Source organism: Lates calcarifer, linkage group LG3 (assembly GCF_001640805.2).
Source record: "Lates calcarifer isolate ASB-BC8 linkage group LG3, TLL_Latcal_v3, whole genome shotgun sequence".
Lineage (NCBI taxonomy): Eukaryota > Metazoa > Chordata > Actinopteri > Centropomidae > Lates > Lates calcarifer.
The window spans coordinates 7,429,227-7,456,775 of record NC_066835.1 but is presented as its reverse complement, the minus strand read 5'-3'; the positions used below and the strand labels follow the sequence as shown (position 1 = coordinate 7,456,775).

At 40.2% G+C, this 27,549-nt stretch overlaps 1 protein-coding gene across 6 annotated transcripts in view; it reads left to right on the top strand.

Annotated features, from left to right (window-relative positions):
- adgrb2 (adhesion G protein-coupled receptor B2) overlaps positions 1-27,549 on the top strand; it is a 202,170-nt gene that overhangs the window by 80,640 nt on the left and 93,981 nt on the right. For 5 of the 6 annotated variants that reach the window (XM_051065750.1, XM_051065748.1, XM_051065749.1 and 2 more), the window contains exons 3-4: positions 16,092-16,172; positions 18,343-18,531. In XM_051065750.1, the coding sequence (XP_050921707.1) occupies positions 16,092-16,172; positions 18,343-18,531 (270 nt within the window). Of the gene's footprint in view, positions 1-16,091; positions 16,173-18,342; positions 18,532-26,188; positions 26,677-27,549 lie in introns of those variants that run through there. The other variant, XM_051065752.1, reaches the window with a different exon arrangement.

The following is a 27,549-nucleotide window of genomic DNA, read 5'->3' as shown; positions in this document are numbered from 1 at the left end:
ATGTTGATAATTACAAAATAAGAGCCTCTTGCTTTCTACTTGTGTGCTGATTTTTATAAAACTTGAACTAAATTCTTTCTAAATGCCTATAGCTAGTAGAAAAACTTCATCCAGATGTCATGATGAGGTGGTTGGAAAACAATATGGAGCCAAGGAACTTTTCCACCAGTCACACCCATGTGGCAAAACTCTATACCTTGGGTTTCTGAGGGGCGGAGTGCCTGTAGGATTGAGGGGATAGGGTGTGGGTCTCAAGGCACATGGCTGAGTTCTGATGCGATGTGGGCTGGAGATTATAAGACTGGGAAGCACTGAAGCTGCTCTGCTTTCCCCCCACTCAAGGGAGCGATGGAGCTCTAGTTCGCTTCTCCACTAGTGAACCCTGGTTGTTTAAACAAGCCCCAGCGGTCCTCATTACCCTTTCCCTGGGCACACTCGCACACACAGATGCAGACGCAGTACTCTCGTGAATGTACAGCAGCGGTCTTAGATGCAAGGATAGAGGCGCACGCATGCAGCTGTTGGCTTTGATGAAGCGTAACAGAGCTGGACGCTAGTTTGCGATAGTTGTCTTGGACAGCTGTTTTAGCCTTTATCAGCTTCGTGGCTTAAGGGGCCCTAACCACAGTGACGACTCTAATGATGCATGGGTGATGCATGCCCATGGGTTGACACATCAACTCTCCCATAATATCACATTTCCATTGATGAAAGCACAGATGAAAAACTCTCAGGTGCACTTAGTCAGCCATGTTAATTGCACGTGATGATTTCACATGCTGCTCCTGTGTTTTTTTTTTTAGGCAAGCGTCATTACAGTACATTCACTGCTTCAAGTACTTAAGTGCAGCTATTTGAGCTCTCTACACCCTCCACCTCCACAGTGTTTAATCACTGCTTTAGGTGAGCTCTGTTAAGCGTGCACTCCCCTCCATCCGACTCTCACAGTTTTCTCTCATGTGCTCTGTGGAATCTGTTGGTCCTCATCTAAGTCACTTAAGCCATCTGCACACACATCTATATACAGCCCTTCTTCGGGGGGAAAGGGAAGACACTGAAAGTGTGACACGTCTCATCTTCAAACTCATCTTCCTTTTCATTTGTCTCTGTGTTTTCATTTCACTTATGATCTCTTGCTCCAGCAGATACCACCTATAGAGCAGGAGATAGACCTGGCATTGTATTACCTGCCTTGACTTGCGTGTATGCTTTCCAGTGTGTGTATCTGATATTGAGCTCTGTTTGAAACATTCAAGTGAAGTTGTGACCGCTGGGTTCAGTCAGACACTGATATAAGGCAACAGTGGCCCTTGAATGTTTCTGGATGTGGTGGCAGACTGCAGCCCCAGAGGTTTTCTAAGTGATTGAAATGCTTCTCTTGATGCACCCAAACACAAGCTTGATACTATATATGTTGCATCACATTCTCTTTTTCTCGTACCAATAACGTGAAATAGCTCAGGTTCAAAGAGTGCGACTGAAAAAAAATCCTTGTCAGTTTCAAGATGGCTTGAAGATGTTTTATTTCTCTATAACTTTAACATCCCCTAAAGGGATTTTGTAGCTGTCTGAACAGAAGGCTTTTCTCTTTCTTTGTGGAAAAGGGAGCTCAGTGTTCTTTGTCACTCAGTGGTGTGTGATCTCTCCAAGATGTCATGGACATGGTTGACCTTCCATGGCAGAGTCTTGCACAGATGTCCCCCAGTCATGTCTCACTTTCCATCGCAAGTCTGCAAAAAGAGAGTCCTTACTCTCTGGGGAGTCAACCAGAAAGCCATCATGAGGAAAAGTTAATCAATGTGACTATTGGCTAGAGGTAATCAAGTGATTAATCAGTGCGACATTAAGCTGACTCAAGGAATTCTGGAAAAAGACTTATGGATACTGAAAGCAAAGGAATAGAGAGGACAAATATACACGGAGAAACAGTGTGGTGGACTCACATGACAGAGCCAGTGAACGTAGCAGAAAACCTTGGCTAAAATAAGGAACATAGAAACAACAATATTCATTGTCAGTCTACCAAACACACATATATATCTGTCAATCATGACCAAAAAAATGGATGTTGAAGCAGGGACAGGTATCCAATGTGACAAGGCAGACAGAGACTCGTCTATTTCCGCTAGTGGTGTGGATTTCCATGAGTGATGCAATGTGTTGATGGCATATTCAATGGCTTGCATCTCCCCTGTTTCCAGCTATCTTCCAGATGTCATTAAAAGAAATAAAACATTTGACAGGTAATTCATGTAGCATCGGATGACAGCTGCAAACACACACACATTAGACATCAGCTCATAGACTTCATGCTACTGCATAATCACTAGTTTGCCATAAGCTACTGCAGACATCATGTTCATGCATTTTTGTTTAAAACTGGGTGATACTCAGACTTTCCACCTCATTGTTTGACCTCATTGTATTTACACTGAAAATGATGCACCATCTGTGGAATATGTGGTATGGGGACTATGAGGCAGGGCTCATTTTGTGGCCAACTGTACTTTGAAGCTAAGTATTGCATCACAGTTGTCTGCTGTATGGCTTTTTTCTCTTATATAATTGGTTATTATATTCTCAGTTATTCAACTCTTCTGTCTTCCAGAAAATGATAAAACTTTCCTCACACAAATTTTACTGAAGCCATGAAGGTATTTCTGTTCAAACTTGAAAGGGTATCAACCAGCTTGCGATGCACTTTGATTTGTCTAAAAACTAAACAAAATTAGAGAGTTTTGCAATTCACTGTGATATTATTCACTGCAGTCTCCACTTTGATCTAACCAAATAAAAAAAGACATGTAAGGCTGTGCCTTTATTTGTGCCATGTACCAAACTTGTCTAATCTACCATCTCATGACAATCATTGTTTCAGGCTTTGGAAGTAGGACAGGGAAAGGCAAGTGGAGACAGAGATGAAGGAGGGGAGAGGAGGAGGTTAGGAAAGAGCAGAGGAAGTGATAATTTCACCCTGTGGCACCTAACATTTCCACTTTCATTTCAAGGTATGACTGCTGACGGGGGTGGCAGGAGAAGAAAGAGTGATTGAGATGTGATGGGGTAAAGAAGACAAGGAGTAAGTTGCAGGGGCTGATGGGGGTCAGGAGCCAGAGAGAGTCATGCAAGTGAGAAAACCATGCTGGCAACAGCAAGTACTGGATGTGTAGCAAGCAGGTGCAAGAGTGACTGATAGTGACAGGGAGATACTGTGGTTGGGATGGCACATTTATGCCTTGAAGGGACAGGACTGTGATGGCTGACGATTTATTTTTGTTCTATTTTTTTTTTTTTTTTTTTTTTAAGAAAAGCCATGAAGGAGAAGGGAGGAGAAAGAGGGAGTGGAAAGGTTTCTTTCTGCTTGAGACAGCACTGAAAACTGTACAATTATATTTATGTACCCGTTGTACTGGAAATACTAAGGCCTTCTCTATTCATTCAAGCCTTGTCATTTCAAGCACTTTTTATCTGAGAAAATCCAAGCTAAACATAGACTCTAAATAAGAGATAGGAAAATTTAATGTACTTAATGAAACATTTATAGATGTAGAATGTATGTAAAAATGAAAGTACAGAGGAAAAAAACATTATTGTATATATGGCACATGATCATGCAACTCAGTGAGTTGCAGACGGCTGTCGTCACTGCAGGGGCTAGGAGTTTGCCTCCCACTGGGACATGCTGAAAATGTCTTATGGTACCAGAGGGCACTGTGAAATAGAAGAAAACACTATACATTTTTTGATCCTGTACTTCAGTAGGATGCTACTTGTGTTATAGTGTATGTGTCTTGGTCTCACTAGACTGCTGTATTCCTAAAGTGTATGTGTACAGTTTTTATTAAATTACACCTTCCCAATGGTAAAGGGGCTACATGTAGCCTTTTAATATCAGGACCTTCTGCGCCTTTTTAATGTAAAGGGATGTGCTCACATTCTTTCAAGTCTTTTTTAAAAGTAATTCCATGCCCATATTACACTTTAAGTCATTAGTGGCTGTAATTGTTCCAACTGTCCATACTGGCCTTGAAATTGATCCACAGTCTTTGTTCAATGTAAAAAAGCATTCAAAATTTCAGCTTAATCTAATATGAGGCTTTAGCGGTCTGAGTTAGTCAAGTCAAGTGCATATCTTCAAAAGTTATGCTCTTTTTAGAGCTTAAATCTCTCCTTTTGTGCCTGACATTTGCATTTTTGCACACAAAAAAGGACTGTTGACTTTGCCCTACATCTCTTCAAAAGTGATCTCTTTTCAAGGCCAGTGTGGAGAGGGGAAAGAATTATAGTTGCCTAAAGCTAAAACTAAACTAAAACTTATAGGCATGTAATTATAGTACCCACTGTCTGCTAAATGTGTTGAATTGATTCATCATACAAAAGTAAATATTTTAAAGCTACTTTTAATGTTTTACTTCCACCACTGGCAAGACATATACTCCAAATAAATAAATAATAAACACAAAGCATCAAAGATGTGATTTTTAAATATTTTGTCTTTTGTTTATTCTGTCAAATCCTGGGTTTATTTGTCTTGATAGATGTTTAACTTTCTCCAGCAGCTGCACATTTACCACATCACTCTGCTACTTCCACTAGGCAGATAGCACACAATTAGAAGATGCAGATCTCTGGGAGGTTGTCCCACAGTTTTATATAGGTGAGAGCTGTTGGCACTCAACCATAACCGGTTAACCCAAACAGTAAGTTGAAAATTGCCAATGAGCCAACTATAGCTACAGAGCTGGAGATTCATCCTCAGTGGGATTCACAATATAGCAACCTTTTCACACTACAGAGTGGTTAGATTTTATGTTAATTTCAAAAATATTGCTTTAGGGAAAAGAAACTGAGGAGAACACTATTCTATTCAGTAAAAAGCAAAACCATTCACAGTGGCAGATAGTGAATTATCTGAAGATCTAATGAAAAAAAAAGTTTGTTCTCTCCAGTAAAGTAAAACAATAAACAAAACACATAAAAATTAATGCCATGGAAAGCAAATGAGGACATGGAGGTACAAAAAAAAAAAAAAAAAAAAAAACAGTATTATCATAACATTTATTTTTATTTTGTTTTAATCACGTTTCACCCAAATTTCCCCTTAGAATTAATGCTTCATGTCATGTCTTGCTGAGTGGTATACACAGTCACACACTCAAAACACATGCACATGCACAAGCACACCCACACAGGCTTTGCTTCGGCTTGAGTAACCATACAGAAATCTAGGACAGAGTCTTATTTTGATGATTCAAGGCACGATCATTTAGCAAAGCATAGTGTCCTCAAAATTAGCAGAGATAAAATCTCCACAGGAACCTAGTAGCTAGTACGCATTACACAGCATTTCTCCCCCCTGGGAAAAAAAAGCACAACTCTGATTAGCCCTACTGGCCGCCATGGCTGAAATTAACTCTTTAGCATGGAGCTCCCTTTATGCTGCATGACTGCACTGCTCTCTTGATTAGCCTTGTGGCCTGACTGATCTCAGCTATTTATTCAGGAGCTTGTTCTACACAACACTTTTTCTCTTCTTGGTCTAAATCGCCTGGAACATTTCGTAGCGGTGCAGGAGAAAGAAAGAATGAGCCGAGAGGCCTCATCTCAAGAACTGATGAGGCCCTGGCAGTCCTTGAGCCTTGTAAAAAAGAAGGTTGTTCTCACTGCTGGCCATATATGTGTGTGTATGTTGTGCAGGTAGACTACTGCACATTGAGAAGGTATGAAGAAGTATTTTAGTGTAGGTCAAGACCATACCCCTGTCCTTGCATTTTATTTTTTATTTTTTTACTTTCCCAGGAGACACATTGAGAGAGAGAGAGGTTAATAATATGAGAGACTTGGGGTGCAGGACATAAAGAGGAGGAGACAGGGATGATGGGGAGGATAGCGGAATATCGCTTTTAAATAGTGCTAATCCAATATCTGAGATCTACCCTGTGTACTTGTCTCTTGCCCCTATATTTCTCACTTCCTTCTGGTTCCTGTGACAGGCCTATCTCTACATTGCAAGTCATTCTTTCTTTTTTTTAAATTAACCATAAAGTTTATATGGGCTCAAAGTTACGATTGCAGTTTTACAGAATGCTATTCTCTGCAGGTATGGCCCTATCGTGCAATTCTTCTATCACAGCCGGGATAAAAATTGCCAATTCACAGAGCCTGAGTCACATTAGTTAATGCCAGAAATGAATCCTCTCTGCCAAAGAAATGAGAGTTATTGTGAATGAAGACCTTGCTGATTAATGTCACATCTCAATGCATCTTTGACCTTACCTAGTAGGCAGAGTAGATGATGATGCACAAGAGGCTCAAAGTGCTTCCCAAGCAAAAAGCCTGTTTTTGAAAATATGGATTCACATCAAGGTAAAACTTTAAACAGATAAATAGGCCAAGGTTTAATAAAAGTTGTTGATATAACAAAAGGGGCAGATATGATCAGAATGAAAGGCACTTTCACCACCCAAGGATGACTACATGCCACTCTTCTAAAAATGCTTGAGGAAGGAATGTAATGTCTTCAAACAAAACTCCGGCCTGGCAATAGTGATATCTTCAAGAGCAGTTTCAACTTGAATTTAAAATGATCCAAGCTGTGATCTGTTTCAGTCACTTGGATAAACAGAGACACCCCAAACAGAGATAGCTGTCTGTCTGAAGGTAGTTCAGCAAGAGACACTCATGTCAATGAACTGACCATTTATAGCCAGTGGTTAGATTTGGAAACCCAAAGAAATTATGTTTATACTACAAATTTGCAGCAGTATATACATTTGAAAAGAGACACAGAGTTACCAGGATTTCTATTGTTGTAACATACTGATTAATGCTGCTCCCAAATATGGTAGTGATTGCAAAATTGTGAATGACACACAAACACAAGAGAAAGATTGTGGTCTTAATTAAAATGTGAAAAATTCAGAGGTGACTTGAAGTCCTGCGCTTTGTATCTAAACAACAATAAAAGAAAGATAAACTACTCTGCACATTTGATATAACACAAATCAATATTTTGATAGCAGTGAACTAAATTTGTAGAAGACAGGGTTTGACGTAGAAGAAAAGGCTCTGCTCTTCGAAGGAGAAGGAAAAAAAGCCTCCTTAATAAACACATACATCAACATTAAAGCTAATGTTAATCAACAGTACCAAAAACAGCAAATCAGGAGAGAGCAACCTGGTTATAATGGCTGCACATGACTGGACTGAGTAAGCCAGTGACTGTGAAGCATGAATGAAGCAGGTGATACCAATCAGCTATTGTAAGCACAGCTTCAGCACTGTGCCTCAACTAGTGCCATTTCTGGAAAGCTTAATGCTATTCTTAAGAGCTGAACTGCTGGTTGCCTAAGTCTCCATCTCCGATATCCTAGCATTATTTGATTCCACTGCACAAGCCATCAAGGTCACTCTCTGCAGGCAGGAGTGGGAAAAATACAGGTGGATGTAAGCATGTGTATGTGATTGAACATATGCCTTTTACATGAGTATGAAGTCATGGTTCTCTCTATTAATGTGAATGGGTACACAGAGTGTATTAGTTAGTAGGACATACTGTATTGTTAAGGCATGGCCTGAAAGAATAACACCTAGTAGTTATATACGGAACCAACAGTCCGAGATCATTATATCTAAAGATAGTACAAATATCTGGAACAAATGTACACATGTAACTAAACCAAACCCGAACAGATATTAAGACTAGACAGAACAAATAGTGCATCAGGAGCTGTATTAGACTGTATCAAAGCTTAATAGTCACAAGTCAATCTCCCAGCTAAAGGGACAGGGTACCCATGTAGAAATAGAGGACACCATCTTCAAGGGAGGGTTATCAGTGCCTGGCTGTGTCACTGACTCATTGAGCAGCTCTGTTTTTTGTTTTGTTTTTCTTTTGGGTTTGACATCAATTTTCTGCATTCTTATCATTTTTTCTCACATGGGTTCATCCTTCCATCACACCTAAAAGAAAAAAAATATATAACAGCAGAAAGTGGGACTGATTCAGCTCCCTGACTGACTGTAGACTGGAGCAATACATTGTAACTAAGTGAAACTAAGCTTGTCTGTGAATGACTGTGTCTGTGTTTGTGTGGGAGTGTAAGTGTTGGGGTGCATGTCCGTACAAGGCCCCCAAAGATTGCCCCTCTGTCCTGCTGGGCTGACCCTTCCCTGATGAAAGGTAATAGACAGAGTAGAGGTAAGTGGTGTGTGAGTATTTGTATACTCAGGAGAGAGGTTGGGGGCAAGAGTCAGCGTCTGAGTATCATTTTTTCTACCCTTTCTACCAAGTGCAGAACTAAAGTCTAGCTCCTCTCATACTGCTCTGTTATGATTCATGAAAAACACCTGCCAAAGTGAGCTCTAGGTTGCTTTAGCCTGTGAGCTAAGTGCCCATGCAAATGCAGTTTGTGTTTGAGGCAACACTCGGAAAAATGCACTTCAGTGTGTAGGCAGATGTGGACTAATTTTCCATGACAGTCATAGATTGCACACAGTTTTCTTATTAGCAGGATGCACAGACTGCTTTCATTGATGATTACCAGAGAGAGGACTCAATGCCATGCGTGAATTAATATACATTGCCAACATTAACATATGTGTGTCTACACGAGATGCAGATATTGTAGACACTTGCACAGAGCCAATAAATACATGCCAAAAGAACTGCTACTACCTTTGTCGCTATATCAATGTTCAAGACAGAAAATAATTGAAGAACATTATAAGTATTGCACAAGAAAGGAATTAAAATGAAAGTCATTCCCAAAACAAACTATAGTAATAGACGAACAAATAATACGACCAATAAAAAATAAAACAAGAAATAGATTGAATGCATAGACAAAAAAGCTTAAAAAGCATTTAAAAAATGAATGAGACAGAGCAAATAAGCAAAAAGCAAAGGAAGGAATTAAAAGAATACTAGAGTCATAGAAATAGCACAGCAGCTGCCCTTCACCACAGTTGAGAACGGCCGTCTGCAGACTCCATTCACCTCTCCGTCAGACGCAGGACCGGCGACCAAGTATGGACACTGATTTATAATCCACCGCCCTCCCTCCATCCCCCTGCATTACTCCCCCGCCCCCCCCAACCACATCTCCTCCATTCCTTTACGGCGTCAGCATGATGATGTTGCTATGGCAACAGCATCCCACTGCAGAGGCAAATGTGAGCAGTAATCGATCTTTTTGTGTGGTTGCCGTCATGTCCGTACATATCAGTGTTGTCATGTGAAAAGCCTCGCAGTGAAATGCCAAGTTCGGTGCAGTAAATTTTTCCTGGTGGTATTTTTGGCAAATCTGTAGTAAAGAGAGAGTTGTAGGGTAAAAAACATAAAGATGTGAACGGAGAGGGAGACTATATGTGACAGAGTAGGCTGCACTGTCAGCTGAGATCACAATTTAGCTGTTTTGTCTTAAACCTATGTAAAAGCTTATAAGCTCCTCTATGTGTGGCAAAAAAAGACAGAAATCATAGCCTATTTGAACCTTAGCAATTCAACCACTATTGGACTGTCTTAAATTCTATATGCATGTAGACACGGTATACATTCATGTCCCTAGAGTATAAATCCTACTGACTAACTTTCCCTTCAATGGCAGCTGAAGCAGAACGTTGGCATTTCTCAATAGTTATTGAGTGGATTCCCTTGAAATTTGGTACAGACATTTGTGTTCCCCCCAGGATGAATTGTAATAACTTTTGTGGTCTCTTAAGTTTTAATATAGTGCTGTCATCATGTCCAAAGTGTAATTTGTTGAATATTTTGGTTTACTATCAAATACCTGCACAACTAATGACATTCCTGTTATTAGCTGCGTGCTTGCTAACAAGCTAAACCAAGGTGGTGAACATGGTCAACTTTATACCTGCTGAGCATGTTACCATTGAGCTCAAACCACTGTTCCTGAGTTATGTACGGCCTCACAACCTTAGTCTTGTTTTGGTATTGTGCTGCATTCTTGTCTGCTGGCATTTAATCATTTCAGACCCTCATTAGTCCACATTGAAGAAAGGTCCTTGTCGGACAAACGGATGATGTCTAAATATGGGGAGAGGTTTTCACCCTGCAGCACCATGTGTCAGACTGAGGCAGAGATACAAAGCACACCAACAACTTCACCAGGGACTCAAGCTTATCTCACATTGATCCATTTAACATGCTTCTAGCTATAATTGTAAATACTGCTACACCGGCCTGTTGTGAATGCACCATACAGAGGCTCTTGAACAAACATGCTAAACCATGAGTGTAATTGATCAGGCCAACACAGTGCAGTAATCTTGCTACTTTGAATGAATTGTTGTAGCCATCCCTGCATTGATTGCCTGTTTGATTGTAGCCCTGTAGCTTTGCTCAGAGTCCACTGGACTATAAATCCATCTAAATTCTCATCTTGTTACGGAACCACAAGAAAGAAAGACTGAGGTGGAAGACAGAGGGTGAGGGGGTGGAGGGCAGAACGATAGACCGAATCACTGTGCGGTGTGGGAGTTGGAAGATTTGAAAAATATCTAATAAGAGAAAGAAAAATGGGGGAAAAAGGGCAATTTGAGATTGAGAATGAAAGTGAAATGAAACAAAGCCAATTTGGCAGTTTGGAAGTATACCAGGGCTTGTGTTGAACTGTGTGTATATATGTAGGTGTGTATGTGTGTAGGTGTGAAACAAAAACACCCGTCAGCCTGTGGGGCCGAGAAAACTAGATTCTGAATCCATTTTGAAGGCACACAAATGACCTTGAGGCCCCCATAGTCAGACAGACGCTGTCCTGCACCAACCTGATTCAACTCCTCTCTTCATATCTGCTGCTGAGAGAGAAACGAGGTGAGAGAGGAGTGAGAGAGAGAGATGGAGTGGATCTGTCTGTCCAGTAGCTTATAAAGAGTCCATTATGGTGCACTTCTATCAGTTTGGACTCTCCCAGATGGACCCTGGAGTAAATGGACAGCACCAGAGAGCTATAAGCTGAGATTTGATATACGGCTGAGAAATAGCTCTGTGTGTGTTTGTGAGTGTGTGTGTCTGTGTGTGTGTGTTTGTGATTGTGCATGTTCAGGAGAATGTGTATTCAATCATATATGCTGCACTGAAAGAGCTGACAGTAGTCAATAGTGAACATTTCCGTGACACTGTGTTTCTGTGCATGCCATTTACTTACCACAGCTGTTTTACCATATTATCATATGCGCTCCCCAGCCACACACACACACATATACACACACATTCAGTCTTCCCAGCAGGCTTAAATCCCGGCTCAGTCTGACAAAGGAGCCTGTGGCTCTAACTGGCTCTGCCCCAATCCCCTTCCCCAGCCTGCTGCTTTGTACGGACTCAAAACCGCTTTACTGCATGACGTTTATTTATTAGCCATATTTACTTCCCATTGTGTAGGTGTATATTTGTGTATCAGTGTGTGTGTGTGTGTGCCACATCAAGGTATATTTGAGTTTTGGTGTCATTGCTCATTTGTGTATTCAGACATTCAGTGTGCTGTGCACGTGTGTCCATGATTGTGTGTGTTCGTAGAGGGTATCCCACCACTCTTTGCACTGACTTGAGGAAGATGACAACAAACCTCTGCCTGCTGAGTGATACTGCTCAGCAGGCTGTGAATGGGCCTTTGTCCTTGTACATGCTATTTTATCAACTCTTTGTTTGTGGGGAAGAGAAAATGGCCTTGAGCGAAGAGGTGGACAAGACTGGTTGAGATGTCATTGCTTTATTCTTAGCAGTTGGGTTCCAACTAGGCAAACAAATCAAATGGTTATCCTTGAATAACCAACAAACCACTACACTTTGTGCAATGGTTATGCTGTTTTTGTGTTTTATCTCCCAGAAATGAACCAGCTGAAAAGTGGGAACAGCACTGTGGCACCTTTTTACTTGCATTTTCTATTCAGCTTCACTTGGCAACAGAAAATAGGAGGAAAGACAGTTATTTTAATGAAAATGTCACAGATTATGACTTGACTTGACATTTCACGATCAGACGATACACTGGCCGTTAAGCTATCTCACACAAATCATTGTCGTAGGTAGCTGAAATGGCAGACAGGTTTCACAGAGTCTAAACCAACAGTTTATTTACACCATGGAAATCAAAATAGCTGCACTTACTAGTCCTTTTTATCCTTTGCTCTCTGACTGAACTGAACACCCATAATCTTGTAATGACTCTTAACATATCACCCAGTCCATTACAAGATGTTCTTTAATTGAAAATGCACCCAGAATATCACAGTACTACCTTTGCATCCGGCCAACCACAAGATTATTGGCCTCGACTGTAACATGCACCTATAAATGGAAAATGAGAGGAAGAGACGAATGAAACGAGTTGAAAACCAGGGATAAGAGGGCCCTCGGTTTAAGCTCTGCTCTTTCAACATCAAGTCTTATTTAAATCAGATGTATAAACTCCTTTATACTCCTTTTGGCAGACCTTGACTTTTGCAGGCTCAAATGGCCTCCCATCCTCATAACAGACTGATGATGTCCCACGATTATTTCTCTTCATTTGTCAGAGAAAGATTCTAAAACATATTTTAGCTTTACTCACACTTGAGTCAAATGTTACTAAAGCATCAGGTGCCACTACAAGTAAAATATCAGATCTTTACCACTGCTCTTGACCAGTCATGGGATTATCGACCCTACCCACAATTGGAAATGATACTGCCCGCTATGGATAGAAAATAGATTCCCCTGGAGATGAAAAAAGAGCTGAAATAGGTGGAAAAAGGTAAGGATAAGAGAGGGCAAGACGATTTGATGAAGTGTGTGATGATGTGTCCATTAAAGTGCAGTCCAGAACATTAAACAATATAGTGGGGTTTGTAAAGGTCAGTACTCTCAGGGGTTTATCCATATTGATCTTTACTTTCGATTGTGCCGGACTCCACACCGGTCTTCATCTAAATCCTCTTCTGTGCCATAGACCTAATAGAGAGAGAGAGAGAGAGAGAAAGGGACAAACAAAGGTAGGGAGAAAGAGAGAGAGAGAAATAAAGAGATAGAAGAAAAGTAGTCCTCAACGGTCATTTTATGTGAGACATTACTCCTCTGTCCTGCTTCGCTGACCTCTATGTCTCAGAAGCACAGAAGTGTATAATATACACCCACACACAGGGCTTAATTTGTGCCAGATTCTGCCAAAAAAATGATTCAGAAACTCCCAGATCGGGACTACTTCCTCTGTCACTCCCCAAATAAATCAATACATTTTCTGAAATCTTTAAAAGTTAAATTCAGAAACTTTATGTTACCCTGTCGAAGTCTTGTAGTTTCATTTGATTATTTCTCACTGGTGTTACCCATGAATCCTGTCATTAGGCAGTCACTCAGACCTTAAACCTGCCAAACTCCATGGTAGATCAGTGGGGTTGTAATACTCTGCCGGCATCACAGGTTTTGCTAAGAACATGAGCAGCATTGCTAGCTTTGTGGCACCTGCTAGCAGACATGACCAGCAGGAGGAATTTGAAGAGAATGAGGAGAACTTGGAATCTGACTGCTCACTAAGCCATGCTCCCCTTAGTTACTGTTGCTATGGCTATCAAGCTATTCACTCGCGGGTGGAAAATTTACCACTCAAAATTCATAGTAGTGTCTTAAACAGTGGGTCACAAAAGTAAATGAAAGCAGGATTCCCATTTCAGCTGACATACATGGATTTTGTTAGTACATTTTATTAGCTGTGGCTTTAGTTGGCTACCACTTGCTAAAGCTAACTACACAAACTGGGAAAACTGTATGAGATGATTAAAAACACATCGCCACTCCACTCCATTTTATGATATATCCAATACCTTTTAAAAGGAGAACTCCATAAAACAGTCTGACATATGTATGTAACAGCTACATGATAAAACACTAAACTAAAGCTGCATGTAACAAGTATAAAACCAGCATTCTCACCAGTTGATGATCTGTGTGGAAGACATGAAGATAAAGAGGAATTTGAAGATAAAGAGGCTTGCCAAAACCCCAAATAATGGTATTTGCAAAACAGTCAGTGCAGGAGGACAAATTCCAGAGATGGACAGGCCTTTAGTGCCTAGTTACGGTTGCTAAGCTATGACTGAATAATAGCTGCTCTGGCAAGGGCTTTAGAGAGCTGTCAGTTAGAGGAGAGGATGTAAATGACCTGTTATAAAAGTTAAGATCAGGTGAAAAGCTTCTGTTTTGCATAAATTAGAAAAGTTGTACCATTCTCTGCTGTATTTTTAGATAATGAATGTTAGGAGGATGAGTCATGTTATTATGGCGATGATGATGATGAGAAGATGAGAATAGTATGAAGCCATTAACTGTCAAACATACTTAGAAACACTATCTGCTGGCACAAGGTTCAATATTTTTCTTGTAAAATATTACTGTAAAACCTGGAGCTGAGCAAGTGTGCATTTGTACTGTGCGCTGACCTGACGAAGTATTAAAAACTTGTTGAAGTCTTGGGGCTGTTGGCGTGTTCATCCCTACTCTGGTTTTGATTGTCACATTAGATGCAAGAGTATTTTTTCCATGGCAATTAAGCGATGAGGCAAAATTGAAATCTGTTTATTGTTTTCCAAAGTAGTTTCAGAGCACTGTTGCACCATTTGTTTCAAAACAAAGTGAAACCAGTAACCCACACGCATGCACTCAATCGTTATTTCTTACACCCAGGGCTGTAGCCAGCTGCAGATATCATTTAGACGGCAGACAAACTAAATTATAACATTGTTCCTGTGGTAAAATATTGTACTTTGGCCTTGAAGCACAAGTGTTCCTGCTGAGAAGAACAGACCGAAGGGAACTGGATGGAGAGTTAGACAGTATGAATGAAAGAGAGAGAAAAATAAGTATTTTTTTTCCTAACAAAGAGTTGTCTTTGTAAAGGACCAAATTAGATGGCTTGTTTCATTGGGTGGTTTAGCAATCATGACAGGGCCTCAGCACACGTCCTAGGCATTCATTGTGTGTGCTGGGAGGCAGGGGAGGAAATGCTGTGTGTGCTTGTGTTGTTCATTTGGTCAACTTCTTGATACAGGCTAACTCGTATAAATTTTTTAGTATCAATCACATTTGCACTCTGTAATCTAATACACACACACACACTCAATCACTCAACTCACGTCAATCAATAAATTGACATTAGATTCACTGTATGTCTCAGCTTCTTTGTGTATACGCAGTCACTGCAAAAAATCCCATGGGCAAGAAGTACCCAAGTGAAAAAGATCTGCTAAATCAAAGATTGTTTCCCCTGCCGAAGGAGTTGATTAAGTCTTGTGTTGCTGAAACTAAGCCTACAAATCCATTTACACAGAACATAACAGTATGCACTCATGCCGCCGTATGTTTGTACCAAATGAGATAAAACCGACTTAGATATGTCGCATGATTTCGCTTTCTCCATACTTTCTCTCTAGGCAATTCTTCTGTTTCCACAGATGCTCGCCATTTGTGTGAGGTGTTCGAGTTCAGATCAGCTCTCCGATATATCAGATACTATCTTTTCTCCAATGTAGCTGTATGTTTTCAATAGCTGCAAAGTTTCCTAAAACTTTTTTTGGTTACTTACTTTGCTCTGTGAATACTATCCTACTGATATTCAGTATGTATATTTTTATTGACATTTCATGTTTTCCCTCGAAGCAAATGAGCCAGTCAGAACTGACTTCCTCCTGATTTTCTGAGATTATACTGCAGACTTGACATTCTGTTATCTGTTTCTGCACGATATGTGCTGAAGTGTATCAGCGTGTTCTTTAAATATTCTGCTACAAGGATCAGGCCAAGAAAATGTAGGCGTTTGTATTTTTATTTTGCCAGAGTCGTGTTTTGGATGTACTAAGAAACTTGCATTTTTTGACACCTCTGAATGTACAAAGTGGATGTAGGTGCTGATGAGCGCTTATTTACTCAAGCTTGAAGACCAAGTTTCTGTGTGCTATGTCACAATAATATGTAGTAAACAAATCAGTATTGACTTCATCTTCCCACACTTAGCTCCTCACCACATATTGAAATGTACAATTTAATCTATATGATAAAAAGAGAGAAATTCAAGTCAAAGTATTTCTTCTGTCCATTTCAGATCCATATGATGATGACCTGAAGGTGAAGACCCAAAGACCACGATCAGCTGACCAGCCAGGTGTGTTTCAGGCACAAACAGGTGAGTAGTGTGAGTGTGTGCATGTGCGTATGTGTTCACAGCGCAGAACAAAAATAGCCAACTTGATCTTTACAGGCTGTATGTGTGACTGAAAAGAAGGAGTTCCACATAAATAATTCTTACACATTTACTTTGTGAGGCATTTGAGAACCCCAGCTGCCACAGTGTAGTTGACCATTGGCATGTGTGAATATGTGAACGTGTGATCTTCTGTATGTGCCAGACTTTAAAATCTTACATAATTAATAGGATTGGAAAAAAAATATTGAATTATTCATGAGTGGACACATTAAACACATAAAGAATGTCACATTATATATGCAGACAAATCTGCCTTAAAACATACATGACATTAAATGTTGACTGCTTCAGCTGCAGTGGAATAGGTCATACACTAAATTCAGCTTGCTTACATATGCATACATACACACATACAGACACACACATTTCAATCCTCACTGCTGCTACTGTGCGGAGGAGGGAGTCCCAACCTCGAGGGAAACCCCTGGCTCTCTCTTGTCCTTCTCCTCTGTCCCCCCACCCCCACCCCCTCTTTGCTTCTCCCCATTCTTCCATTCCTCCAGGCATGTGTGATGAGCTTAAGCCCTGACTCACGGCATGTTAATGAAGATGTAATGCGATTAACGGACATGCAATTAATTTGATTTCCTTCTTTGCCATGTGATGACGCCTCCATCAAAGGACACGGCGCTCATAAACAATTTAGGAAGAGAGAACAAGAATGACTTAACTCATAATTTTCACTTTTCAAGGGCGTAACTCAGAGGGAACAATGAGGCAGTCTCCACAGCTGCCTGGAGAGCGCAAAATCACCCACGATAATGTCTGAACACCAAATCTTGGATGGCTGCTTAAATACACATAAATGCAGACTCTAAGAAGACACACACACACACACACACACACACACAGGCTCTTGAAGCAAAAGCCCTTTAGCAGTAAGATCATGTGTGTTACCATAATGCCATGAGTATTAATATCCTTGATTACCACCTTAAAACACATCCCTCTAACATGATCGTCATCCTCATGAATATTCAGTCAAGGTTTATTCACGTTATTCACGTCAATTTACTTATTATACACTGGGCCACAGCTTCAGGCCAGACCATGTGAGAATGACACACTATGAAAATCTACTACGGAAATACAAAAGCAAAGCTGTCTAATATCCTACAAATGATAACTTAACTGGTGTAATATTTCAGTGGTGTCACTGTCAATCTGAGGGAAATGTTCATTTTGTTTCAGTAAATAAAAACCTGAGAAAAACTGAGAATTGCTAAAAGTAGTCAATAAAGCAAACCTGTTTTGATGCTTTCAGTTCTGGGAAAATTAGAGCTGAAAATGTACTGAAAAAGACTTGTCATACAGGAGGCATACCGTACGCATCTTTGCTGTGTCTTTGACAGAAACACATTTAGAACAGTTACTCAATATAAACAGCTAAACATCTTACAAAACAATTCACATTCTGCTATGAGCCTGTGATAACCAAAGAGTGTACCCAAAAGCAGAACACAGACTCTGGTGGGCAAGTTGAACTGGATTTATTGTAAAAATGAATTGAGGCAGAACAGATAAAGTTTTGCTGGAGGATGAATGAGAGGCAAGAAAAGGTGGTGAATCCATAGATGGAGGTTGCTGGGCTTGAGATGAGCAGCTGGCAGGCAGGCAAGGAATGATCCTGGAGCGAAGGAGAGATCAGTTAGTCAAATGCATCTCACAGGGAGGAAAAAGAAAAACTAGAAGGTCTTGGCGTAGTACCACAAAAGTAGACTGAATGATCCGGCAATGAGTGAGAACTGGGGTTTTAATCACTGAAGGCCTGATGGGATAATGAGGAGTAGGTGCACTGGCTGATGCATTCAGGGGGAGCAGTTGAGTGTAGCAGGTGAGGTACAGGGAGGATCACCACACCCACAAACAGACAACACAGGGGAAGGGGAAACAGGAAAAAAACAAGGAGATGGGGGGAAAGCCTGGAGCCTAGGCAGGGTCATGACAGAGCCATAAGCCAAAGAGCTAGGCAACAGTGCCCTGCCTCTTGACCTTCTGTGTTCCATGGAAACATTAGCACCATATAAAAGTGGAATCATTGAAAGTCTAAATAATTATCCTCTCTTCCCTCACTTCCCTTGTTCCTCAGGTGACCCTGCCGCAGAGGAATGGTCACAGTGGAGCGTATGTTCGCTCACATGCGGGCAAGGCTGGCAGGTGAGGACGCGATCATGTGTTTCTTCTCCCTATGGGACACTGTGCAGCGGCGCCCTTAGGGAAACACGCATGTGCAACAACACCGCCTCCTGTCCAGGGGAAACTGGGATCACAGGCTCAGGTATGTTGGACAACCTTTCAATTGCCTGTAGTCAGTGGTTAGTGCTGTTTTCTAACAGCAAGAATGATGGGGGTTCAGTTTTCATCTTTGTGAAGTTTGTATGTGTAATGCGGTTTACACTTAGAGAAGCAAGGGGGCTGAACTTGCTGTGACTTTAAGTGTTTGGTTTTTTTTAACCTCTCAAGGGTGCCTGTCTTCCCACAGCACGTTCTTGGATATACCCCCATCCTTTGTGACCCCAAGTAGGGATTATACTGTTGAGAAAATAGACATATGCAGCATGTGAATATACTTTATACCTCAGTTCTATTTTGTGTTTTGTTTTGGAAATGTTAAAATTAACAAACTGCAGCTTTAAACCACATGCTTCCTGTTTAACACCAGCTTCACCCATAGAGCATTTACTGGTCATTTTACAATGTGTTAAGAAAGCTGTAAAACTGAAGAAAATAATGAATGTGTGAAACTCTGTCACTACTGAGGAAGGTAGGCGGTATACACACACATACACATACATAGCCACTCACGTATCACGTGCGATCTGCTCAGCCAAAACACAACATAAGCATGTTTCAGCAGGGAGAAAAATCCTTCAGAATGAGAATGACATTTTGTCATTTCAGTTCACAATGCTGGCCAACTGAGAGAGGAGCAGAGTGAGAAACACAGAGAGTCCGACATGACACCTGAGCTCGATGTCATCGAGTCTATTACACTTGTCACAGCTCAGAAGTTTCCCCATCTGTTCTTTATCTATATAAGTGTCTGTGTAGATCCGTGCAGATAGTATGGATAAAAAACTGATCCAGAGCATAATTATCAGACACACTTCTGAAGATATTTGAATTTACAAAGAAAGTCTGCGTTCGCATGACAGTGATAAACATGGAGAACATTCAAAATGAAGCACAGCCACTCTTGTGCTTCGAATGCAAAGAAACTGGGTTTTCTTAAGATGCAGTGACAGCTCCAAAATATATTTAACCAATCAAATATAATTTTTGTATATAAACATGCTCTGCCAGTCACGCTGGGTGTATTCAACCCTATCTGCTCTCTATAAAAAGGCAGCAGCAAAAAGAGGAGCATCTTATCCATTTTTCCCCAGCACCACAGTCGAGCCAGATTAAGTCACTGAGGGAACTTGTGCACAGCTCATTCTGAATAATGTGAGTTCTGCTTCTGGTTTGATTGCAGTGTAGGTCTTTACTAGATGAAACTGTGAAGTACTGCCTGTTCTGCTCTGGTTTAATTGCCCTGATTGCAGTGGAAGTAAAATCTTGTATTGCATCGGCTCTCTCCTGCCTGGCTGCTGTCCTTCCCCTAATCCACTGCTAAACTGTGAACTTGTACAAGTTGACTTTACTTAAAAGATCTGAGGCCACTGTTTGAAAGTGGCTAACATCAATTGCATTATTCAAATATATTGATATGAATTGTTGAATGTAATTCTCTGGTAATTCTGTTCATATCTGTGGTCTGTAGGGTATGGACTTGGCTAAAGTAGCAAAGCCATTTTTCTGTTTTATTCCCACAAGTGCAGAAGTTTGGGAGTGTGTGGAGACATTTTGGTCAGAAGAACTTCTTCAGATCAAGGCTCTGGCATTACAGCCTTCACAAGAATGGAGACAGGAGCATTCATTTGAGGTGGCAGACAGTGGGGCAGTCTTTAGGCTAGGATGTGTTTAAGGACATACTGTTAAATGAAAAATCAAGGACCATTACTTCAATGGGGACACATAACTCTAAGCAAAACTGGGGCCACTACTGTCTAAATGTCAGTGTAACTGCTGGTAAGCCCGCAGAGTTCTGTTATTGGACCTGGCCTCAACTAGTTGCTTAAGGGTTGGTGGATAAGGACATTGTATAACAAGCTTGAGTAGGCTCTTACTGAATCATATTTTGTGCACATTTCAGTGCACAGGAAAAGGACACAAGGCTTAGCCTTTATGTTCTCAGGAAATGGCTAGAGGCGCCATTGAACTACACTTGCACTAACTCTTAATGCTGTGTTCTTTATGCTATTTAGCACCTATCTTCTGTAGAATACCTGAAGTAAATTCTGTTTGTTATTTGAATGGATGTTAGGACTCTGAATCAAATTCACAGAGCTGGACTTCACATCACTGCATTCAGGAAGCTCATAGAGAAAAGCGCAGGGGAAGCGGCTGTGTGTTGCTCTTTAACGCAGGAAGGGTGGTTATCCAGACATATATTTGCTAAACCAACCAATTAGTCCTCATCCTTAAAGTTATTTCTATCCACGCAGTGAATGAGACAGTCCCGGACAAGGCTAGACCTCACATTTACCACAGACTTTTACAGTGCAGTAATTTCTACATATGTACATTCATTCCAACTAGACTAAACCTTTATGTGTGTGATGTGATGTTGTGCTCATTAATTTTTTTAGTGCCACATATTGTGTGTGTTCTCACAGTGTTTGTATATGTGTATACTCAAAGTAGCTGTGTATCCACATGTACAATATTTATATGTGTCGGTGATGTTTCTGTGTGGTTTGTTATTGTTTGCGTGTCTCAGCACGGTGTAGGTGTTATTTTGGCTTTGTCCTTTGTTATTTAATGGGCGTTTAAGTGTCATTAGTTATTTCAAGTGCAATTTAGTATGCACAGTAATTGTGTCACATAATTACAATGTTTGATTTGCATTTTCTGTACATCTGTCTGATAGTTCTTGAAGTTTTCCATATACTATATATGTACATTTTTAGCATACGTACATTTGAGTTATAAGTCAGTCAATGTTTCAGTATTTGCTGATGCATCTGAAACACCCCCTACATCCTAAAAAAAGAAAAGAAAGAAATATACAAGAGAAGCAAGAGGAACATTTTCCTTCCCTGTCGGTGCATATGCTAATCTTGTTTTTATGCAAATGCACCAACACGATTTGTATGTCTAAGTGCCTCATTTTCCATTCTGTGTCGATATTAATATCCTCAGCCGCTCCTTTGATGGGATATTGGTTGCTGTGTTATGTTTCGTTTATTATTTCATTTTTTCCCCACTCCTCTGATGTTTTCTGACGTGGTTCTGTAGGGGTGTAGGGGTACTCCAGGGACTGCCTGAATGGGATCACACCAAATTCAAGTAGACTGGGGATGTGGGGGCGGTAGCAAAGATGCATAAAAGTGTTTGATGAACTTGATGTGATTGACTTTTTAAAAAAAAAATACATATAGATTTTCTTTTTCTTCTTCTTCGTTGTCTTCTTTTTCCTCTTTTTCTTCTTCTTTGGACTTAATTTGGGGTATAATCTACATGCTTGTTTGATTTGTTAATCTTTTTACAACTGGATTCTAGCCCTGTCTATGCCTGGTCTTATGGGGAGTTATAGACAAATACACAGGCAGACACACAAACAGTGTATTTGGACTTTTTATTCAGTCAGTAAAATAACAATTTCAACTACTAAAAAAACTAAATGAAACTCAAGTTTCACTCTTTTAGAAAAATCTGAGTATACACAGCTTCACAGTTTAGAGCTGCCGTTCAGAATGTGACTACCAGTCACACCAACGTACTGATTTGAAAGATCTGCAAGTGAAATATATTTAACCAACATTCTCTATTCTGTTTCATATGCTTTTACTCACAACCACAAATATACAAGGTACACACGCACACTCACAGTTTCTCCCAGAGTGCTCTGAGGTGGAGAGAGTGCAGTCTGCATACTTAATTTAATACTGTAGATGGGTTTGCCAGAATTTTTTACTCTGTTTTTCACTATTTATTTGTGTTTGTGAATAAGTTAAGACTTAGAAGTATGGGTGTGTTGTGAGCGTGAGTGTGGGTGGATATGTCTCTGGGCATCTCTTTGTGTGTGTGTGTGTGTGTGTGTGTGTGTGTGTGTGTGTGTCGCGTGCGTGTGTGTGTGTGTGTATGTGTGTGAAAGAGAGTCTGCACGAGTTAGGGAACATCAAAGAAAAGTAGCTTGGACAGAAAGCCAATGAAGTGAAAATGGACATTTTTTTCTCCTCGTATTTTCCATGGTTAAAACTCCTAAATTAAGGTGATACAGATAATCAATTTTAAGTAATGGTCTAGCTCTTGACAAAGCAAACAAGGCGGTAATTGGTCCAGCAAATTAACTTTTTTTGGGGGGGGCGGGGGTATGCGTTGAAGTATGAGGCTTTCATGCCCCAAAGCACGTAAAGTGAAGTAGTACCCCTATTTCTGTTCTATTTAACTTCTGCTCATTTGCCATAGATTCAGTGACATTTAAAACATGGAGTCGAACAATGGTGCATTATGAATACAGTATGTCCAGGTCAGTGCACAGTCAAATGCTTCAACACCACACTTCCAGCAATCAGTCAAGCAAGTGGTGGAAGGGGCATGCAAGGATACAGTCATGAACTCATGGCAGATGGCAAACACTCAATGTTACGCACACACATACACACACACACATGCACACACACTCATGCATATTTTTAAATAATGCAGCCAAGCTGTGCTATGACCTCAGATGAAATTGCTGGTAATGATGTTAATCCTTAGGATCAATATGAGGCACACATCATTATATATAAGTGTATTTAATAATTGCATAAAATGATGCATGTTTAGAAGTCACACATCCTCATTACATATAAAGCAACCTTATTCTGGTTGTGTGCTCTGCTATAGTAAGTGTGTGTGTATGCAAATGTTAAAATAAAGAGGGGTTAGCATGAATGTTTTATCGTCTCTTGTCTGAGCTTACTTGCATTTGCATCAGAAACACAGGCCAGTGTGAGTCTATGCACTTCTTCTGCTCATTTCTTTTTCCTTTCACAAAGATGAAAATCTGGAGTTCATGAACTCGAGTTTGTGACCGGGTGTTGCGAGACACAGATCTGTCACTTGATTGTTTGATCAGCACTGATCAGTTTTTTCTGTGCTTGGTGCTGTAAACATGTTCTTTTCCACCTCCCTCTGTGACTGCAGCCCTGATGGCAATAAACTCCTTTTTAATGTGCATAGCTGAACTAAAAGACTTGCTGCATTATGTTAATGTAGTTGTTGCTGTCAACGCAGACAGTATGTTTGATATAATTGCCCTGTGCTGCTTTATTTATGACTGAAAATATCCCCTGATTTCCAATATTTACCTGGACACCAATACGTGGTGTAATACACTCTAATTCCATTATCTGGAGACATTTTTGTCATATTTTTTCTTCTTTGATTTGCTTATCTACTCCTGTATCTTGTTCCCATCTCCAACTGATATTTTCTCCTTTTAATGTGTCTTAGTCCCAAACCTGCTTCGAGCTTGATTTCATAGGCTAATTGATTGGCTTTGCGCAGTCAGACTTCAGATACACTTGTACTGAGTTTGAGAGATGGAGATTCGATTTGGATGAATAAGTAATGTCGTACAAGCAATTCTGTAGTGTTATTGTAAAAAAAAAAAAAAAAAAAAAAAAAAAAAAAAAAAAAAAAGAAGCTAAATAACAGAACCCTGACTGAATTGTATTTTTTTCTTTTAGCCTTTCTCTGCTTGTTATTGTATTATTGTGGAGTCTGTTTGCCTCCGTCTCCTGAGAAGGTTTTTCAATTTGGAATGAGATACCCCCAAGAAATATGCCTTCACTTTGAGCATGCCAGTTATATTTTATTATTACCATGATTTATTCAATTTATTATTTTGGAAATAAGTCTTGTTTCAAGTTTGATGCCAAAATATTTAGGCTGACATACTTCAGCTCCCTGCATCAGCCATTAGCTGCATCAAAATACCACTTTTCACATCAGTAACAACTGCTTCACAGACACAGCTTAATCACTACACTAAATTACAATTAATTAATTGCATTTAAGTGGCACTGATTATTTTTAATGAATGTCAACCCCAATAATAGTTAAAGATCAGTATTGGGTTTCAACTGTAGTCTGATACTGTAATCCAACACTAAGCCTGTAGTCGCCTCTGCCTGTTAGCACTACATGCAAATACCAGCTGGTGATTTGTTAAATCAGTTTGCGCTATTAAACATATTAGCTAGTTAAGGCTTAACAATGCTAGGGAAACCTTACAGTAGTTGATGCTTTAGCTGCAAGTATTGCGGCAACAGATATGCAGTAGGCAAGGAGAGCTCTTTAAACATCTAGTAGAAACTGTTTGCTTTTGTAACTTGAGGTGTAGTGCGTGTGTGTTTTGGTTTTTTTTTGGGCGGGGGGGGGGCATTTTATTTATTTAACTGTATCAAGTATCCTTTCAGATCCACTATATTATATTTGTATGCTAATATAAGCTTCGTCAGTTGCCTCTGTTAGCTACGCTGCAGCCGTATCTGACAGTATGTGTAAATGTTTTGTAACAACTAATGTCTACGTAAGAACGATTAACTGAATTGTAGAATTGTAAAACTGTATGGTGCAATACCATTTAAATTATGTGAAATGTAAATTTGTTACAACTAGGCTAAGTTTGAACTTAGGGAGCAGCCTGTACAACTGGCTCCAGTTCAGCAAGACCCAGAAATGAGCTTACTTGAAAAGGCATTTCATTAAAGGAAAACAAAAAGCAACACAAATGCTCATCATTGGATACAGCCCCGATGACTTTTTCTTTCTGCCATTCTTGCAACATACAGTCAATTTGTACAGCAGCTTAAAGACACATTGATGCCATGTTTAGCTGAATTTAAGGATATCTCACTATCACCAGCTCTTCATATCACCTCACTTTTTAATACCATCGTCTTCTAACTCTCTCTCAGCCTCCTTCTCCTGCTCCTCTGAGCCTTCCTTCACAGAGTAGACTTAATTATTTATCGCCATGATTTATTTAGCTTTGCTCAACACAGGACCAGCAATCTTCATCCTGCTGTCTCTAACTTTCTCTCTCTCTGTCCCGCTGTCCCTCCCTCTCTCTGTTTCTTGCTTTCTATCTCTCTTCCAGTATCTGTCCAAATCTGTTTCTCTCTCTTTCTTCCATCTCTTTTCAACATAGTTTAATCTCCTCTGGTCTCTCGCTGAACATTTCAAAATAACCTCTTTCTTTTCTTGGCCTCTGTTTTTCATTCCAAATTCTTTCAAACTTTATGAAATCTTTTCCTTTTCTTTCAAATTTGCTTATAATATCCTCCTTTTTTGTCATCTTTTTTTCATTGCCTTTTATTGCCTCGTTAACCAATCCTGTCATTCATCTTTTCCTATCTTGGGAGTGTCTTGTTGAAAATTTCTTTTGGATACTCTTTTGCTCTAATCCCAGGTCAGAGACCTCCAAGTGATTTTGGCAATTATCTTTGTGTATGTGCGTGTGCATATGTGTGTGTGTCTCCTCTTACATAGCACATTCTGCCAGTGTTGTGCAACACAGGTAAAGTAGGCATGTTGCTGAAAGAACTAGCGCTCAGCAAAGAAACAGTCGTTAAGTCACGTTCATCATCTGCAAAGTCCATTGTTCATTGATGCTATTTTGGTTCATTTCGACTTCATCTTTTGCTGAAATTGGATGGGATCTGCAATAAATGAGGAAAGACAGAGAAAGAAAGAGGGGGAAAAGAGAGGGTTTTTTTCAATGTTTTAATTGGTGTTTTAAGTGTTTGAAGTCAATGGAGTCTTTGGATCCTTTGGTTCATTGTATATAATAAATGAAAGCTTTAACTATGTTAGAAGCAAACTTACCACATTCATTTCCTTGTCATGATGTGAGCTGCATGACTTCAAATGCAAGAGTGTCCATTCCTAACCTCCATTTTCTTTCATGTAATAACATATAAGTGCAGCTTCATTCTCAGTGTTTCTATTCCATTGTAACTGGAATGTTTTCTGGAGGTCAGAAGTGCATCTCCTTTATGTTTTTTCAAGAATGTGCTCATACTCATTTAATATCTCATGTTTCTCTCATTCTCTAACCCTCTTGCCTGCAATTGGATGCTCCACCCCTTCCCTCCCTCCCTCCTTCCCTCATTCCTCATCCCCATGTTGTTTGTTTGTGTGTTGTGTTTGTGGGCGTTTGCAGTGCATGGGCTGTGGGAGGAGTGGTCGTCATGGAGTCTGTGCTCTGTGACCTGTGGGCGGGGCTCCAGGACGCGATCCAGGAAGTGTGTGAACGGAGGCGGGGCCTTGGCTTGCGGACGGCCCGAGATTCAGACCAAACTCTGCAACATAGCAGTGTGTCCTGGTTAGTACCATCCCCATTTACATGATACACCCAGTCTCTCTTTCTTTTCCTCTCTGCCTATTCGAGCATGACTCTGTATTCTTGTTTAATACAAGTCACAGAAATCAAAGACAAATGAGTTACTGTCACAGCTGTTGATTTATATGCATGTGCAATCATATTTTGTGTTCTTCCATTATAGCTCCTGTACTGACCAAATATCACTCCTCTGTTAAACTGCGATGAAATGCTGCTTTCACAACATAGCATGCAGACCATAATTGCAAGCTGAAGCTGAGTAAGAAAAACTACTAATGTTCCCTCAATAATTCTAAATCGAAGATATTTATAATTTCTGACAGCTATAATACCTTACATTTGGCAAACAGAACTACAAAGTGTCAATAAACCAGTTGATGCAAAAATGGCTGCAAAGCCATAATAATTGGCAATGACATCCTATTAAAATTCAATATTCAAGCATGACCAATAGAATCAGTTCAGCTAGTTAAATCACTGTTGACTGATTTAATGTGAGGACAAGCTCTTCAACACCAGTAAAGTGTGGTTCTATAGATGGCAATGTCAGTCAGTCGACCACTTTGGCCCAGGCTGAAATATCTCAACAATTATTGCGTGCATTGCCGTAAACCTCTGTATTGGCATTCGTGGTCCCCAGAGGATGAATCGGAATAACTTTGGTGATCCCCTGACTCTTCGTCTAGCACCACCATGTGGTTTTAAGTGAATTATCTTGACGACCACTGTATGCATACAGATTGTTTCAGGCATTCATGTCCCCCTTAGGATGACCTTTGTAATAACTGGTGATTAACACAGCTGTTCGTTTTCTCTAATATTGTACAAAGGAGCTCTACATTGTGTTCTTGTACC